Source organism: Tauraco erythrolophus, chromosome 2 (assembly GCF_009769465.1).
Source record: "Tauraco erythrolophus isolate bTauEry1 chromosome 2, bTauEry1.pri, whole genome shotgun sequence".
NCBI classification, from domain to species: Eukaryota; Metazoa; Chordata; class Aves; order Musophagiformes; family Musophagidae; genus Tauraco; species Tauraco erythrolophus.
This window is the reverse complement of record NC_141466.1, coordinates 15723155-15742664: the sequence shown is the minus strand read 5'-3', so window position 1 is coordinate 15742664 and position 19510 is coordinate 15723155. Positions and strand designations below refer to the sequence as shown.

Sequence of the window (19510 nt, the reverse complement as noted above, 5' to 3'; positions counted from 1 at the left end):
TTGTGGAAGACTGTGTGTGCACCCCTGAAGCCTCACGGTCTCAGCCACCGCAGGGACACGCTTGGCGGGCTTCCCTGAGCCGAGCCACCCCCACTCCCCATGCCCGTGCTGCAGAACCGCCGGGCGAGCATCTGCAGCGCGCTCCGAGAATGAGACACGCTGTTCAACACGGACACCGGTGCGGCCCGGCTGCCTCTGCGCTGTTCAGATCCCCCCGTTCCCAAACCAGCGCCAAGGAGGCGCTACGCGCGCCGAAAAGACCAAGGCACGGGGCTGGACACAGGGAAGGCCGTAGGATGAACCCCTGGCACGGCCGGAAGACCGGGCGGGGAAGAGTTCGGAGGCTTCGGCACAGACCACCGACGCTCGTTTCTAAACGGTGCGGCCGCGACTGCGGCTGCCGCTGCCGCCCCCCAGTTCCCGCCCAACCACGGGCGGCCCGCCGCCAGCACGGCCCGCCGGGGCGCGAGGGCCCGCCCCGCCCCGCCCCGCCCCGCCCCGCCCCGTTCCGCCCCGCCCCGTTCCCTGCCGCCCCGCCACGCCCCGCCCCGTCCCTTCCCTCACGGCCACGTCATTCGCTCTCCGCCGACGGAAGTGACGACAGCCCGCCTGGCGGCCAACGGGCTCCTTGCATGTGGCGGGGTGAGAGGTGAGAGATCAGGCGGAGCGGCAGGAAGATGGCGGCGCTCGCGGCGGTTGCCGGGCGGGGGACGCGGACTCAGTGAGAGGATGGCGGCGGTGAGGCGGGCGGCGCGCTGCGGCTGAGGCGCCCCCCGCCCTTCCCCCTCCCCCCCTTCGCGCGCCCCGCGCCGCTGACCCGCGCGCTCTCGTCGGTCGGTCGGCCCCGCGCCGCGCCGCGCGCCCCCCATGAGCCGGGCGGGCGGGCTGGCGTGGCGCGCGCTGCACGCGCTGCTGCGCGCCCTGCTCTGCCTGCAGCGCGCGCTGCTCGCCTGCCTGCGCGGCCGCGCCGCCGCCGCGCCCCGCGCCTGGCTCCGCCGCCGCGCCGCCGCCTCCTGCGCGCTCCTGGCGCCCGCCGCCCCCGGGGCGTGCGCCCTCCGCCCGGCGGGCGCGGCGCGGCGGCCGCCCGCGGGCGCGGCGCAGCGTCGGCTGCGGTGGCGCTCGGACGGGCGGGCCCTGCAGAAGCTGCCGGTGCACATGGGGCTGGTGGTGACCGAGGAGGAGCTGAGCTACGCGGACATGGCCAGCCTGGTGGTGTGGTGCATGGCGGTGGGCATCTCCTATGTCAGCGTCTACGACCATAATGGTGAGCGGGGGCGGAGGGGAGGCCGTGGCGCGGAGGTGCCCCGAGTCCCGAGCCGGGCGGTGGCCGCTTTGGGGGCGTCTCCTGGCAGGGAGGCTGCGCCGCCGGCCTGGAGCCGGGGGCCTCCCTCGCCTGGGGTCTTCCCAGGTCGGGTGCCAGCCCCGCTGTTGGCAGCTCCTTTCCCGTCCCCTGAAGCTGCTTTGCCTCTGCAGCGCTCCTGGCCCCGGCGAGCCTGGAGAACGCCTCGAGTGCCCTCCTGCCCCAGCTCCTGTGTCGGGGTGAACGATCCTTCCCGCTCACTGGCCTTCTTAGAGCCCTGTCCCCAGGAACGGCTGGCATCTGAGAGCCGCCGTGACCGTGTAGGGTATGTGCTGTTAGCAGAGAAGATATTTCGGCTCTTTGCTCTTGGGAGCCCAATTTATGAGCTGCGTCTGAGCTTCCAGAAGTGGATGAATGAGAGTAGCAACCTGTTTTCATGTACTCTTTCTCATGCAAAGAGACAGGATGGGAAGGTAGTTAAACACAAACACGTGTGTGCCGTCTGTAAGATGAAATGATGTGGTCTGCCTTTGGTATAAGGACTGGTGCTCCTTGATGTTTGAGTTAACTCTGAGCCAGTGCTTGTGAAAGCGTTGGTGATTTTTTCATATCCACTATGTGATTTTTATTCATTACCGAGTCTCAAGTGTGTAAGACTGTTGGACTCGGACAGATATATTGATTCGCCATCACTGAGTATCTTGAAGATAAGATCAGGATTTGGATTTAACATTCTGTGAAGTAGTCATGGAACAAATCTGTGTTCCTCATACCTATCCTTTCCTACTGAGAAGATGAAATCAGCCATATACAAGAATTTCTTAGACAAAGCTTTCTGCCCAGCTCCTGCGAGAAGATCTTTAACTGAGACTAGGCAAGCTCCCAGCTCAGAAGGGCTAATAATGAGATGAGATGGACCATATCCTTTCTTTCTGTCCTCACCAAAGGAGAAAGTTTTGTGCTGAAGATTCCTGTGCTCTTGCTGTCAATGATGAGGCTCTAAGAGACCAGTGTTTAACTGTTGTTTTGAGCCCCTTCTGATGGCTGTCTAGAGATGTCATTCAAATTGGATTAGGTCTGTAGATTTATGCCAAGTTAGAGGTACAGTCTGTAATAGTTGTCTTCCTGTCTCTCTCAGGAAAAACTGAAACACTGAATCCCACCTAAGTAGGTGGAATCTGTTGTCAAGTGTGCAAAAGCATCTGACGTATGCAAGTCTTTCCTTGAGTGTAGGCATTTGTGATTTTTTTCTCTTTTTCCTTAAAAACCACTGCTATTAATAGTTCAGTTTCCTGTCTGGTCTTTTGTTCATGATAAAAGACTTAAGAGGCTTGACTTTCACTAAATTCTTTAAGATCTTTTTAAGAAATTAGGCTTAGTACCAGTCACTTAGTTTAAACTGGCCATCTGTGCAAAGCTATTGTGGAATTCAGTTATATTGTGTTTCAGTGGGAGAATGCTTACTTCCTTATTTGGAAGTCAAGGAATGGTGTAAAATATTTGCATAACATCTCAAGGACACAGAAAACAGTCATCACCTTCTGAAAAGCCGTTTATGTGTTGATGTTTTTTGCTGTCTTGTTTGGAAAGCATTCAACCAGGTTAAATGCTGCAGAGCAAATACTGGTACCAAACAAGAGTGAGAGTTTCCCTCAGTAGCCTGAGGAGAGACATTTTGTAGTACAGGATCTCTGTTTTCTGTTAAATCTGCAGTATTGCCTAATGTGTTATGTATGTATGCTTAGTCCCTTTTTTTAGGCATCTGCATTGTACTGCACAAATTATATATATGAGAACTGAATTGAGGAAACAGTTCCAGCTGAGAGTTTCTTGATGGTCTTGGTTTTCAGCTCACTCACTGTGCAACCATTCAGCACTGAGGTGGGAGAAGGCACCAGCCAATGCCTAGGTAGCCACTGCTGCTGAGATTGTGTCTGATAGGGAGGAGCCAGTGCTGTTGTAGTGTCTAAGGCCTTCATTGTGGAGAAGCTACTTCTGCTTCTCCAGCACACACGTTGAGATCCAGACAGACCCTAAGACTGACTGTTACAAGACTGTAAATATGATGACCAGAAATGACAAGATTTTGTCGTCTGAAGAGCAGGATATCTGAAATAACTTTGCAGAACAATTATCTTTGTTAGTAGCTCAGAGGAAAAAAAAAAAAATCTTGGAGATTATTTGCTGCAATTTCCACGTATTGTTACGTTCATGCTAAAGTTGCATGTTAAGAGGTTTTCTAACACCATTGAAATCTGAAAATATAGCTATGGCGTCATGGCTTTAGTATCAAGACATAATACTTTTCAGTCGTTCATTCTTCCATTAGTCGTTTGATAAAAGAGCATGCTGGTTTAATTACCAGCTTGAATTCCGGTTTGTTGGAACATGATTGAAGAAGGCAAGACAATGCAGAACAACTGAAATGTTTGAAATCGATGGCTTTTGCCAAACTTTCAGAGTCGATGAGGATAGCCTGCCGTTACGCATGCATGTTCTTTATGGGTGTTCAATGGGTTTTTTGGAATAGCAGCCACAACTGCTTTTTGCACAGAATCTTGTCAGCTGAGCCTTTTAAACTGGTTTCAGAGAATAAGCAAGTAGTCATTCATACGGCCTGAGTATATGCTTGCTTCTGGTAATAGCAGGTACGTTGCCTTTCTTCTGGTGCTAAGCTCCTTACGGTGTCTGGATTGAGTGCGCAGCTAAGCAGGATGCAGTTGTTGCTAAATCCGGTTCTGAATAACAGTCATGTCTGGAACCCTCAGCAGCAGTGCTAGTGTAGTGGAGGTAAATAAAGTCAGATACAGCTTGTTCCTATCGGTCGCAGAGGGTGCACCTTAATCATGCTGTGCGCTTGTTTTCATCTTTTCAGGTGATGGGACTTAGTTTAGGTCTGCAGAGCTGCTTCAGTGAGGTTCTGTGTTAATACAATGGTGCCAACCGTTGACTTACCAAAGATATATTGTCCCTACTGATGCTGGCTGTGGTGAAGAAGGAAACACAAGTGCTCTGAATCTGTGTTAGATGTAGTGAAGTATACTTTGTTTTCTTTTCCTTCATTGCATGTTTGTAGTACTGAGATTGTTATCACTGCAACAGGAAACTTGGATTACAAGAATGGTCTTCTGTGGTTGTGTTTTCTGAAAGAAATACTGTGTCAGTTTCCTGTAGATGGCTTAAATTAAAAATGTGTCTTTAATTGCCCCTTCTGTAGGAAGAGAGGGAAGCATGGAGTTCTTCAAAGAAGTGCCAGATAAGCTGTTCATTTGTTAATAGTAGTGAATTTCTATTTTTTTAACAAAATGACTAAATAGAAGGTTCTTTCTGCATTCTTTGGTGTCAAAATAAGTAGCTGCATCCCAGCTGACACTAGCATGTTACAGCAGCTGCACTGGTAACTGTAAGGGCAACTTAGCTGGAGTTGTGCTGATTCTCATGGGCAGTTACAGAACCCAGCATGTTACAAATGGGTTGAGAACGTGGTCAGGTACTTGGCTGTCTGAAGATCAGTATGCCAGAAGACTGGGGTAAAAAGATCTTTACAGAATGCAAGAGGACCATAATGTAAGTAACTGTCTTGTACTGTAATAATTACGTGGTGCTATGAGTTGCAGTGCTCAAAACTGAGATTTCCCCCTCTGCCTCAGCAGACTTGGAGGCCTAAGGTAGCATGCTTTTACTGCCTCTGGTGTTTAGGGGCTCTTTTCATTCTCCCAGTTTTCGTTGATATGCAGCAGAACAAAGCCATAATAAACTTAATGCTACTGTGTGCACCTTGGTTATTAAATCCAGATTGACTAAAATTTTAGAGTTTTGATTAAAGATTTATTTCTGTGGACTTTTGTGTTAACAATCCTATTTCTTGCTAAAAATCCAGCCATGCTAGTCAAGACATTGTCTCTGAGGAACTAATGCAGCCTTCTCAGTCAGAAGGCAGTGATTATGCAGTTATATAGTAGCAGTTAAAATACCTTCTGGGGAGCAGAGGCCTTTGACCAGTGTTATGTACTTTAACTTTCTTCTGTTAAAGTTCCTTTGCCACTCAAGAGATCTTGCTTGTTGCTTCTGTCCATCAGTGAAGCTTCCCTGAAATGGTTTGGGACAAGTCTAGAGTGCTTTTGGGGAGCTTGCTGAATCTTGGCGTTTGAGTACTCTGGGCTCCTGAATAGATGCTTCAGGTTAAAGGTTTCTTGAAGCCCATAGTATAATTGTATTGAGGACTTTGGTTTCTTCATCCTAGGTTTAGCTTTCCAGTGAACTGCTTTATTTCTGATCAATTTTCTTTCACAAGTTCTTTGAAAGGATAGAGTACTGCAGTAAGCAAAAGAAATTATTTCAGTAGCCCCAAGTGTAGGCTTTTAGTCTCTTCCAAATTGCTTGGTGGTTTAGCCCATCTGATTGATCCATAAAATTTTCTGAGTGTTCAGTGTGTTCACTGACGGAGATAAATGTGGTTTTGTCACCAGAACGCTTTTGTGAGATACCAGTACCATGTGATATCTGCTGTGGGTCTTCACCCATGTGAAACTTCATATTCAACAACTGCGTTGGGCAGAATCCTCAGACCGCATTTATTGAAAGGGCTAATGCTAATCTGTAGAAAGTAATCTCCTTGTAGATATGGGTAATATGAAAGTAGTATCTCTTCTCCTGATTACTGGTAAGATCTTTTTCTTCTGGTACAGAATGTCCCTTCAAGAAGAAATGTGGGAGGAATGGTCACCTATGAGCTTATAAATTCTAACTTGAATTCTTTCTATTTGGTTAGCACTAGCTTGAGCAGCTTTAATGCGGGTGAAATTTAAAATACTTCAGCCACTTTCAAACTTAGATCGTATTATTTTCTAGGCTTTTGGAATAGACAAGCATAATACATCTTTCTAGTTCTCCATGTCCTGTGAGGTCCAGTGTAGTGACTCAAACTCTGCTTTCCACCATTATCAACCAGCGTGATTCAACACAAGGATGTAGGCAGAAGCTGTTCATGTGTTAAAACAGTTTCTTGTTTGTAAATTATTTGAATTGGGTTATGATTTGACATTTCTCAAACTGTTAATAACTTTGATGCTTTAAACAGACTTGTTACCTTGTGACTCTTCCCTCGTTGGCACTGGAAGGGAGTTGAGAAAAACCAAATAACTGAAATGCTGTGGAAATGTATTCTTTCCTAGACTTAACTTTGGTTAAGGTGTTCCCTTATAAGGAAGAGCTGACTCTTATTCTGTGTTTTACCAGATTCTGCTGCTTTAAAAAGCAGGGCAGGTGAGAATGTTGAACTTGGAGATGCTACCAAGGCATTGACAGGTGGTGGCTGTGGTAGTCTAGCCAGTGTTTCTCGGTGCCTTTTGTTCCCTTCCAGTTCACAATTCCTGTCACTTTTGAGCCTTCCTTCTTCTGAACTCACAGTCTCTTAATTACAAACTGCATTTGTCGTTCTCTAACCCTAAAATGCTGCACTGTTGACTGCAAAGGGGGCGTAGCTTGTAACTATTGTAAAACTGAGCAAAAGGCATTGCCCTGGGAAAGACCTGAGTAACGGAGGACTACTGCGGGAAGCTAAAACGCTTCTGGTTTGCCTCAGCTCTGATGGGGACTAATCAATTGCAGCTTGGGTTGTAACAACAAGAATTATGCCTGGAAACAGCTCACAATTTCAGTAGTTAAAAAAAAAAAAAAACCCCGAATTTTTATACTGACCTGCTTTGGGAATTATAGTGCTTAAACACGCATAATTCTTAAAATGCTTTGTTTGCTGGAATATACTCATCTGCACCAGCTTGCAAAGACTCCAGAGTTCTGACTGAATGAACTTTCTCCTTTTCAAAAAAAAATTTCTAATGAGAAGTAGTAGTGACAATTTCATATTTATGTTCCATATTAGAAACAGTAGTAGGACTGAAACATTCCTCACTTAACAGCAAACAGCTGTTGTATTGCTAAAATGTATTAGACCTCTTGTCAAATATTGACTTTCTATAATGTTAAAATCACATTATGAACTTGCTTTCAACTTATGTGGAAGACTGTGAACTGAGTCAGAAGGTAGCATTAAATGAAGACTGAAGTCTCGCAGCCTGGGAACGCTTGAGTTCTGTTAGTGAGTTGGTGTACTCATGCACTCTTGTTTACTATATTTATCATGTATAAACTAGCAACAGCATCTTCCAGAACTAATTTGGATATATTTTCAAGGTTTTAAAAAATGAACCTTGTAAACAAATCTGGTTTTGAGATGCTGTAAGGGAAAGTAGTGTATGTCTGAGCCACAACCATGTAAAATAATTTTTAAAGTCAAATGTGAATCTGGCCCATATGCATTGTTTCTGGCAGGACTGTATTTGCCATCGTATGCACTTATAAGAAAAAAGTCTCTTGTGCACTGAGTGAGAGACAAAGCACTGAAGGAGTAAAGTTTCCAAATGCTATTGGTTTTAAATGAAGACTTCATTTAGTTTGGGCGTTCACTACTGTCTGATATGCTTCAAGATCTTCTCTGCAGGAAAACTGCTGGTGTGTCAAGGTTGGTGAGTGAGTTGGAATTTAGGTGTGGAGGTCTTTCCAAGACAGACACACTACAACTATACAGTACAACTACAGTAGCTTCCAGCTTGTGTTAATTGCTATTCAAAGAGCAGCACAGTACCCAGGTTTGAACAACTAAGGAGGTGGGTGAGATAAATGAGGACAGTAGAAGGGAAATGCTGGTGATACTCAGATAAATCTCAAGAACACATCAAGCATGTCATCAGTATCTGCTGTGTGTATTAAGGACCTTCACTTCAGTGCTGGGCCAAGTCCTTTATCTGATGTCCCTTTGTCCTGAGCAGTAAGCACCTTAGTCTATTCTCCTACCTGTTATCCTTAATGTCTTAATTTGCTTTAGAGCTGGAGTGCGGATTCTTTCATCTGTTCTTCCAATCTTTGACATGAATAGGCAACAACTTTTCATGAGAAAAGAACTGATACCGTTAGTGTTGGATATGGAAGAGGAAGAAGAGAGCAGCTGTCCTTTCCTAATTATGCTAACTCTTTTTCTGAATTTTGACCATAGGGCTTTTTTCTCATCTTGAAAAGTGGATAGAAGTCAAGTGACTCATAGAGATGAGGCACATGTGACCTGATACAGATGTTACTTGAAGATGGTGCGGGATTAGCAATTGCAGGAGTTGCACTGCTGCTGACCTTAAATGTAAGACAGACAATCATAGAATGGTTTGGGTTGGAAGGGACCTTAAAGATCATCTAGTTCCAAGCCCCCTGCCATGGGCAGGGACACCTTCCACTAGATCAGGTTGCTCAAAGCCTCATCCAACCTGGCCTTCAACACTTCCAGGATGAGGCATCCACAACTCCTCTGGGCAACCTGTTCCAGTATTTCACCACCCTCATTGTAAAAAATTTCTTCCTTGTATGTAATTGAAATCTACCCTCTTTCAGTTTAAAGCCATTGTAAAAAGTCCCTTTCCAGCTTTCTTGTGTAGGTCCCTGTTAGGTACTGGAAGGCTGCGAGAAGGTCTTCCCAGAGCCTTCTCTTCTCCAGGCTGAACAACCCCAACTCTCAACCTGTCTTCATAGCAGAGGTGGTCCAGCCCTTGGGTCATCCTCGTGTCCCTCCTCTGGACCTGCTCCAACTGCTCCATGTCCTTCTTGTGTTGGGGACTCCAGAGCTGAACGCAATATTCCAGGTGGGGTCACATGAAAGCAGAGTAGAGGGGCAGAATCACCTCCCTCGACCTGCTGGCTATGCTCTTTTGATGTAGCCCAATCAGTGCTAACTGTAGCACAAAAGAGACTTAGCTGAATGGAGTTGTATCAAACAGTGTTCTTCAAATCAGCATTCTCAATTTCTAATGTGTCTGAATATATACTAATAAGCAGGAGCGCAATTTATCTTTAGTTTAGACTTAGAAGAAACATGCTAAGAATACTTTCACTGTCAAGTTTGCTGCCTGACTGAGACTTGCTTGTCTATCAACGTGTGAAATCAGTTATAAGCATCACTAACACTTGTGTTATGAAGTAAATTATTTTTTGCATGAAGTATTCAGGTTGGGAGGAAAACCAGAAGCTTTACCATTCATTAAAACCTCTCATGAAACCTGTATAAAAACACTAACTCGCTAGGCTAAATGCTAGCACATTAAATAAATGTGTTGCATCACTTGATATTGCAAACTAACTCACAATATATTATGGTCTTAACCCAATTAATATACACTGTTTGACCACTACTGATGTGGAAACTGCTGTTTGTAGCAGTTTCTAATCACAGAATCAGGCGGAGGTGATGAATCATGGGACTGATCATAAAATTGTATACAAGCTCAGTGTTTCTTGTAAGGTTATTGGGTGGGCGGTTTTTAGACTGGTCTACAGAAGTGCTTGACATAGGATTTCTGAATGAAACTTAGGGTCTTAGTAACAACCTCTGAATACAACGTGATAAAAGTGTTATCAGTTCCTAAGTAAATATGCCTAGCCACACTTTTGCATGGTAAATATTTAAGCTGTAACACTTAATTTTTACTGTGGCTTTTAATTAGAAATAGTGATGTTGTGTCTCTTAAGGGCTAGAGTTTATTTTAGAACAGAAACACAAGTGCATTTGGTTAAGCAAGTTTTTTTAATCTTCTGCACTCAAAATGTGTCTACTATACACATGTAAGTATGAAAAGGCCTTGGGGACTGCATTAACTCTTTGAAATACACAACTTATGAAACCGTCTTATTAGAAAATCCATGGCATTGGCCATGGCATAAGAGTGGACAACTGCTGTGGACCGATACGCTGATTTAGTCGTCTGGTTCTTGCTTTGTGGTGACTTGCTTTGTCAGCCCGCAGCCATAGTGGTGGGGCAGTAAGCACCAGCAGACTGAAGCTGCGAATCCACAGCAGCGTGGGCATCGAAGAAACTTGGTGTTAATCTGACCTGGTGGTCCTGCGTTGGTGGGGTATTGCTATCTCAAAACTATTATTGGCATACAAAGGACAATGAAGTAAGTCTTAAACTATCCCCTATGCAATTGCAGCTTGCTACTTAAACCACGCTGAGTGAAAGAGGAACAAAAGCACGAGTTGTCTTTTCAAGGTCACTGAAATTAGTCAGTGCAGTAGTGTTTGCTCTGGGTTCTTATCGTACTTGTGAACTCCAGTTTGAAACCAGTTCTAACCACCTGATTCTCTTTCCTTCCTGCCTAGTGTCAGACTTGTTTTGTAGCATTCTTTATAGGAGTTGGCTGACATGCAACTTTTTTTAAAGGTATTTTCAAGAGGAATAATTCAAGATTGATGGATGAAATTTTAAAACAGCAGCAAGAACTCTTAGGACTAGATTGCTCCAAGTACACCGTGGAATTTGCAAATCAAGACAAAGCTGATCAAGGTAAGATGAATTGCGAGGCGGGATTGATATGACTCTAAATAGCTGTGTAACTCTGCTTTTCCTTAAACATGTTTCTGTGTACAGTGACCTCTTCCTTCATTAAGCACTGATTATCAGAACACACACAACCTTCCTGGGCTGGTATTAAAATTTCATTGTTCTTATTTGTTCTTAACTAATAGTGAAGTGTTGCACTCTCCTTCCCCTGCTGATCATTATTGGGTAGTCTCATCTTCCCTTTAGCCTGACTGTTGTGCCAAGACCCCTTTAATGCATCAGCATAGCTCACCTTCCCGCTGTTTCAGTGAGATGAATTCTTTTGCTGAGAGAGTTGAAAAAGCATTGGAGTAAGTGTAAGGGAACTGGTGTCAAGTTAACAATGCATGCACTTCCATCTTCCCAAACTTATACCTCAAAGTGGAGAGGAAGAAGGGAAAGAGCCAAACTGCTGGTTATCATGGCAATGTATAATGACACCAGGAAGGTAAAGGACGTAAGTTTAAAAAAAAAAATAAATTCTGTGATAGTAGCTTTTACATGTAGTAGAAGTGGGAAACAGGAATATGTTTCAAGGTGGTTGTTCCTTATTCAATACTATCTGCTATAAGCATTCATTTAGGTATGCTGGCAACACAAATGCTAGAAGTCTGTTCAAAATGTAGGAAATCATAAGCATGTACTTACTAAAGCAGGCCTTTGCCTCAGAGGGGTAGGCTGATACTTAAAGCGCTCCTAACTACAACTCATAATGTTTAAATAGGTCTCATAACAAAAAAAACCGCACAAACCACCAACCCTTATGTCTTAAGACAATCTTATTACATAGTTCAAAGACTTTAGAAAAGACTACACTTGACAAGCTGTAATACTCTTAGCTGCATTTAAGTTGCTGCTGGCTGAGTTTTGCTTCCCCTGCAAGAGCTGATAGGATGGCAAGACCTTTTGTGCCAGTTTTCCAGTATAAAGTCCAATGTTGTAGCATAAACCTCCCTTATAAGCAACTTAGGGTAAGGTGCTAGCATTTACGTGGAAAAAAGAAAGTTTCATGTTATTTTTATTTATTCCTGTGAAGGTTGAAATAACCAGCAGAAAATGGGGTAGACAGGCTGTTAATGTCTTGAACTCTAACATACTTAGCTGCACTTACCTGTATTGGAATATTTACGTCCAGACCAAATGAACTACTGAAAAACTGCTCAGACTTGCTGAGTGAAAGGGTACATTTAAGTCTCAGGAACCTTTTGTGCTGGAAACTATGAAAAGCAGGGATGTTTTCTGTTCTCCAGAATTTTTCATTCTTATTTAGAAGGCTCCACAGTCAGATCAGATGCTTCATACTTTGAACTGAACAAGCTGACATCTATCCAGTTTTTAGTATTAAACAGCAGTTTTTCACTTCTGAGAAGCAAAAAGACATCTTACACTTACAAATACTGTTAGAGAAATATTCTTTAACATAGGACATATGACAAATCAAACTATCAAAGGACAATTATTTTCATTGTGATGACTTCGGATAAACTGAGTTTTTTTAGGTGTTCTTATGAGTCTTCTGACTATTCTGTGGTGATTTGCAGTCAGGTTCTGCCATTTTAAGAAATGCTGGTTTTAAGTATCTGGTTATAACTATCAAGTTTTATGTAAGTCAAATTTTTATTACACTAGTATTTAACCCACTTCAAGCTGGGTTTAGTACGCTATCTGTAGCCTTCAGCTTCTTTGATAAGTTTACCTCTTAGGTGCCTTATTAGAACTGACAGTGATGTGAGTCATGTAGTGTGAGAAGACTGTTACCTCACAATAGTTCAGACAATAAGATTGTTGTGAAATATCCTCTTAAGTCACAGACATAATTACAGATTAATAGGTGCATTCTGGCACTATTATCTGGTTCCTAGCTTCTCTGTAGCAATCTTAAATCAATATTGTAACTCTTGCATCAATTTGGAAGTGCCACTGAAAGATCCTGTGCTCCTGTTCAGGGAGGGCCTCAGTTTTTTAATAATTGTGTTGCATGAATGTCCACATCAGCCGTTAAAACTCCTTCCTTTTTTAGGATCGAAATTAGATATTTTCTCCTTTCCCTGAATTTCAAGTCTTTCTGCATTGCTTACCACCCCCCAAGTTACTCTCTAGCCACCTTCCTCTCACTGCTTTGCCTGACAGCATAAGAACCAATGCATGTTCCCTGGAAGACTCTACATTTCACGACTGACATTAATTAAGACACTTTTCATAAGACTCCTCAAAATAGTTGCCTTCAACTTTCATTTTAGTAATACATCAAATCCAGAAGACTCTTACTCACTTCTGTAAGAGGTGGATGAGGTGTATATATGACCAGTTGTATAATATGTGATGTAAACTACAAGTTACTTTGAATCATATCCTGTGAATATCTAAAGCACGTTCAAACCAACTATATTTCTGTTACTTTTAAATTGTGTTTTGTACTTTCAGTTTTAAATTGCCAATCTACGTTGAAGGTGCTGTCTCCAGAAGATGGAAAAGCAGACATAGTAAAAGCTGCCCAGAACTTTTGTCAGTTGGTAGCACAGCAGCAAAGAACACACACAGACCTGGATGTGAATGTGTTAGACAACTTATTAAGTAGTAAGTATGTCATAGTCTGTGGGGAGGAGGGGAAAGAGTGCTCTATTCATAATAGATTTGCTTTCTAGTGTATTTATTGCTTAAACATGTGCATCTTGATGATTAGTCCCTCGGGGTAAGTTATGGTTATTTCTTTCAGGCTTCTGCTAAAAATTTCTTGGTGGTTTACTCACTTTTGAGCTTTTTTCTTTAAGCAGAATAAGGAAGCCGTAAGCTAAATTGAACAGTCTCAGCCTTTCAGAGTTTACAACCCACAATTGGGTTGTAAATTTCAGTAAGCTTACTGAAAACAGAACTGCTGAGATCACCTGAAACTAGACTATTATAACTTAGGTTAACTTCTTGCAAGTTAGCATGCTGCAAACCTGGGTATGGGCAGAGTCTCTTTCAGATCTAGTTACAAAAATTAAAGCTGTATTGTGGTTTAGCCCAGCTGGCAACTAAAGGCCACGCAGCCACTCTCATTCACCCTCCTCCACCCCCAGGGGATGGGGAAGAGAATTAAAGGGGAAAAGGGAAGGAGACTCGTAGATTGAGATAAGAACAATTTAATAATAATAATATATGAATATATATAATAATATATACAAACAAGTGATGCACAGTATGATTGCTTACCACCTGATGACCAAGGCCTGTCCCGTCCTAACTAACAATCCTGAAACAGATAAGCCCTGACACTGCAATCCCAGATGAGTGAGGGGCTCAAGAGAGTGAGAGTTAGCACTCTGAGAGTGAGAGCCCCCAGAAAAGCAAAAGCCCTTTTTTTCTGGTCATCCTTCATCTATATACTGGGTATTACGCTGCATGATGTGGAATACTTCATTAGCCTGTTTAGTCCTCGATCCTGAGTCTAAGTTCAAATCATAAGGGGAGTTAGTTGTAGACCCTTTGTCCTGGCTGCTTCCACCCCAGCCTGCTGTGTACCTGCACACTGGCAAGCTGAAAGGTTCTTGAGGTCTCAGTACCAACTATAAACATCAGTGTGTTATCAACATTCTTCTCGTAAGGAGTCCCACACTAAAACCAAAACATAGAGCTCTTCCAGCTGCTGAAAAGAACTAACTCTGTCCCAGCTGCAACCAGGACAAGCAGTTACTACTGCCTAACTACCACCCTGAGTGCAAATGGTAGAGCACTTTCTGGTCTCTTGCTGCTGTATAACCCACACTAGCTTAGTTACCTTGATTACTAATACGTGCAGGTTACTCACTCTGCACTGAGGTGCATGGCTACGTGCAATAGCGGTGAAAAGGGCAGGGCTGCCCTGAGCTCACACGTGGGAGAAGTAGTTTACAATAAGCCTTCACTTCCCCAGTGGTGCTATGGAGCTGCTATGGTGCTTGCTCAGCTTTCCTAGGTGATCTGTGCATGTTAATTGCAGCTGTAATTAACGTGGCAGGGTTCAGGTTTCGGATTGCACGCTTCAGCTTGGATGGCTGCAGGCGCATTATTGTGGTTGCCATTAATTGGACTTTAGAGAGTGGTTGTTTTTTTTTTTTTTCAAATGGGTGGTCAGCTGAATGGCTCTGCAGACTGGCAGTTTGGACACTTAAATCTTAATTTCAAACTGAATTCTGTCCCTTCTGTCAGCATGCTGCATGATAGCTTCTCACTGTAACTGAATTATTAAACTACTTATATAAGGCACCTAAAGAAGTAACTTAGATATCTATCTTGTTATACCCCAGAGGCAATTTAAGGAAATGAATAATTGCTTCTTTAAAACAGTCACTCATTTCATTAAGAACTAGTGAAAATTGATAGCTACATGTGTATTTTGGCCAGTGGTATTTAACTGGAGCTTCTCCAACACTTGTTCATGATCTTCTGTCTGTGCATTTAAGTGTCTGGATATGCTAAAAGTATTAGGTCTAGTCTTGAGCAGATTTATTGTTCAGGTAACACATGCTAGCTGGGCACAGAAAGAGAAATCTCCTAGACTTTTAGTCTGTCAAAAGTGTAGACTTTGAAAACAGGCTGCTTAATCTATGTGGCCAATAACTAAGAATAGCATCTGTAACTAGTCCTGCTTAATAATTTGCTTGGTTTTAATGCTTAGGACAGTTGGAGGTGAAGAACTGTTCTTTCATGACTTAGAAGCAGCTTATGAAATGACTCAGTTGTAGGCAAATTTAGTTTCTGTGTGTCTTTAATGGAAAGATATTGAATGTAAACTTCTGTGAGTTACTGATCTAAGTTGAGAGTGAATTCTGAAAAGCAGTACTTGAGTAGCTGTATTTTTAGGGTTTGTGTTCATGGTAACTTCTCCAAGTTTCTGTTTTTTCACATTTTGATTTAAATACGTTGATAATGTAGTTTTTTAACTTTCTGTTCATATTTAGGATGCAGTTTTTGAAGTTTAGTCCTAAAATGGTATGGTTCTAGCTTGTCCATGTGGCTTTTCTGGTTCTTAATCCAGTCATGCTCTAATTCTTACAGCTTGAGATTTCTTCAGTGTAGGAGTACTTTCTTCTGAGCAATGCCTCAGCTAACCAGCTTGTTTTCAGAAAAGTAGGTGCCAGCTGCGTTACAGTATTGTCTCTACTTGCCATCTGCCTTCCCAGTGAAGAACATAACTGTCAATTAAGGCTGTTCAAGTTGCCCTGTAAAAATCTGTGTGGAGAAGAGAAGGGTAATGCTGCCAGCTCTACAGATTACTTCATGTTCCCCTCACAGAACTCCTGACCTAGAAGAGATGTTGCCAGATTCCTGTCCCTTGAGTGTCCAAGTCTTTTGACCTCTTTTTTTTTTTGTTTACTCCTACATCCTTCTATTTTGTGTGTGCTAAATCGAAGAGTACTGTAACTCTACCATCTCTGAGGGAGCTTCCACATGTAAAGTATCTGTAGTGTTGATATGTTTAGGTAGAGAAATGAATGCAGAGTGGAAAGCACAGTACTGTGTTTTGAATAGGCTGTTCTGACAGTAATACTACAGTGTGCATTTTCATTTTCCTTCAGATAAGAACCAGAAGGAAATATTAGCATTAACTGGGCTCTCTGAAGTTCTTTTCCTGTTTGAAAAGCCATTGCAGTGTTGAAGATCCTGCTGCTGAACTGGCCAGCTGAGGAGTACTCAGCTACTGAATCAGCTGATGAGTAAAGCTGTCCACTTCCTCCAGAGTCCCCACTTCTAAGTATTCACTGCTTCCCTGCAAAGCTCTTTCATACTAACATGCTAGCTTCTGAACACATAAGTGACGCTTGCTTTGTAATTTTTTTTCTTAACTTTGAGATAAGATTTGGACTGTGGCACAAGTCGAAATCTTGTCGAAATACCTCATCCTTCCTTAGAAATGCAAATGCTTGGGAAAACAGCTTCTTTACCTCTGGTAAAAGGATTGCTGTTGTGATGATTCAGTGGGGAGGGAGGATGTGAACTTTTTGAAATCTCCAGCTTCAGTTTCAAAACCTGGGTGGAGTGAAATCTGATAGGACCTTAGTTTCCTATCCCGTTACTCCCAAAGTTAAGTTCCTCTACAGCTAAACTTAAACTTCGCAAAGGGTCTTGACTGGTTTGGGTTGTGTTTTTTTTTTTTTTTCCTTTTTTTAAACAAGTGAGAAAAGAATTGAGGAACAACATCTAAAGTTCAGAGCAAATAGGCAGTGTTAAACTTTATCTGCCAAAGGTTGGCATTATGGAATGTCAGCACTCTTGCAGTTAACTTGTAGAATTAGTGGATAATGGAAGGGGTAACAAGAAATAGAAGGCAATACTCATGACTAATTGCAGCATTATAGCAACGCAGTATTATGACTGCTGGAATGCTTTTCAGATGAGCTAGGTAGGTGCATGAAGAACAGCTTACCTTCTTGGTACCCCCTTGGGGTACTATACTGGTTTTTGCATGCTACCCTAATCAACTTGCTGGAATTGCCAGGGAAAGCTGGACTAAGACTGTTCATTCTAAGCTTATTGCCTAGCTCTCAATTTTAGCCTGGAGTAGCTCAGGCATGGCAGAAGTGTATGGATGGGAGGCAGTGTCGTTTGGCCGTTGATTGTCTTCAACGTTGGAAGATCAGTAGGATGCTCTCACTAGTGTGATGACAGTGACTGGGGTTTTAAGGTATGGGTAGTAAGAGTGTAAGTGCGTAGTGAAGTCCTTCAGTGTTAATTAGCCTTGCCCTGATGATAGTCATGCATGCCCTGATGAGTCATGCTGCCCACTTAGTAATGGAGTGGGGGGAATTAATAATTAAATAAATGAAATACTACTCTGTTCTTCCTCTCTCATCTAACTAGGAGGATGTCACGGGCAACAGTTTGTCTGAAATTTCATGGTAAAGTTGTTCTTATCTGTGTAGCTCCATACTGAGAGAGCCACAATTCATCTGACAGGGTATTTTTTTTTTTACTTGTTTTCTTGATGATCTGTGATATCGATTTGTTGTTTTTCAGTGGAACTTACTTAAGTTTTTTTGTGTTAATAGTCCTTTTACTCTACTTGACTGCAATTCCACATAGTTGAGTTAGGACTGTAGTAGGCATGGGTCAAGGTAAAGCATGTTCTATGCTACTAAAATCAAATTTGCTAAGACAAAACTAGAACAAAGTTTAAACAGCAATATTAAGGTTTGCTGTTATTCAAAACAATGTAACTGTTCCTATTGCTTCCATATCAAGTCTTTGAAAACTACCTGACATAAAAACAACAGTCTAGCTGGGCCTGCAATGGCTGCACAAGCTCTTGCTTAGCTGGTCCTGTTCAGGTGGTGCAAGACTAGTCTGTCCTCTTGGACTTTTAATTCCTAACTGGTCCTCAGGAACTTCACTTGATTTAAAAAAAAGAATAACTGCATTTAATGAAAAAGCAGATGCCTTAGGATTTAGAATTAAAACAAATCTGGTGAATTTGATAAAGCCTGATGTAACTTGTTCTTATAGGTACAAATGGATTTCCTGATCCTGATTTAGTCTTGAAGTTTGGTCCTGTGGACAGCACATTAGGATTCCTTCCGTGGCACATCAGACTGACAGAGATCATGTGAGTTGCCTATAAATACCGTGAAACAGATTGGGATAATATCTAGCTGAACAAGCCTTTGGCTTACTATATGGAAACAGCCATAAAAGGAGATCTGTCTAAACAAAGGTGTTTGGAGATTGCTTTGAGAGTATTTAAAAATGTTAAATGAAACCTGTCAAACATTCATTGTTAACTCCTTCATCCACAATTAGGCAACGACAGGCTTTACTTTTCAGTTTTAAGGAACAACTTCTGTCACCATCTAGTCTCAGTGGTCCAGTCCTGGTTCTGTCAGTGTTCCTTATGTGGATTTTGAGTGGCTTACAGGTTTCTATCAGAGAAACTAAGGATATGAGGGAAATAGGATAATGTAAGCCTCTGGATTACTTTCCAATTTTGGTGATAACTGAACTGACTGGAGTTGCTGTGTTTAAGAAACAGATTTGAGAAATCTGATTTAAGAAATCAGAGAGCATTTATAAGGCATGTAAATTAGTAAGGAGGCTGGAGAAACACAGGTCCTCCCAGACATTTAAGTGCCCTATGTGCCCTGATGGGGTAGATTTAGGTGACAGGACATTAACAGCCAGTTTAGTTAGTATTGAGAACAACTCCACAAGGTTAGTCAGACAATACTTTGCTTTAAGTAGTGATACTCCTGACTGGCCATATGAATCATGCAGTGTTCATAAAAGCTTATTTTAACTTTTCTCACTTGCTTTCTCAGTTCTTTGCCTTCCCACCTGAACATCAGCTATGAAGACTTTTTTTCTGCTCTCCATCACTATGCAGCCTGTGAGCAACGCTGGGGAAAGTGACTTCTGGCTGAGCACGTGGAGTAAGGCTTTCTGTGGGAAGGAGTTGATGTCTGTTTACAAGCACCTGTGACCCATAAGTCTGGTTCATAGTTCTTTCTTAATTTATCAACAAATTCAATAAAGTGTCTTACCTTTCTAGAGAGTCTGTGTGAACGCGTGAGAATCTATGGGGAGGGGGAAATTCACAGATTTCCGTTATGAAAGATGGTTATTGCAAGCAAAGCTGTTCAAAGCTGAATTACCCTCACTTTCATGTCCAAGTGACCAAAAGAACATGCAAGAATTAAGTCTTGTGAAATCTACAGGACAGCATAAATAGGAGTTCCATACCCTGGAAGTCCTTAAATCTAAGGAAGAACTCTCATGTCAGCTCGTTTCTTTTTAATTCTTCATGGTCAGGCATTTCAGAGCTAATCACCTGATT

The 19510-nt window shown here is 42.8% G+C and overlaps 1 protein-coding gene across 1 annotated transcript; it reads left to right on the top strand.

Moving 5' to 3' along the window:
* Positions 1 to 867: 867 nt before the first annotated feature.
* On the top strand, positions 868 to 19228 carry NUS1 (NUS1 dehydrodolichyl diphosphate synthase subunit). Its single transcript, XM_086632116.1, has 5 exons — positions 868 to 1264; positions 10564 to 10686; positions 13147 to 13299; positions 18187 to 18286; positions 18996 to 19228. The coding sequence occupies exons 1-5, from the start codon at positions 868 to 870 to the stop codon at positions 19084 to 19086; spliced, it is 864 nt and encodes a 287-aa protein (XP_086488242.1). The 3' UTR covers positions 19087 to 19228.
* The last annotated feature ends 282 nt before the right edge of the window (positions 19229 to 19510 follow it).

Bases quoted from the DNA above. Each gene is read 5' to 3' on its own strand.
- NUS1 (XM_086632116.1), top strand. From the start codon at position 868: ATGAGCCGGGCGGGCGGGCTGGCGTGGCGCGCGCTGCACGCGCTGCTG. The intron at 10,687-13,146 runs GTAAGATGAATT...TTGTACTTTCAG, and splicing joins TCAAGACAAAGCTGATCAAG to TTTTAAATTGCCAATCTACG. The intron at 13,300-18,186 runs GTAAGTATGTCA...TTGTTCTTATAG, and splicing joins GTTAGACAACTTATTAAGTA to GTACAAATGGATTTCCTGAT.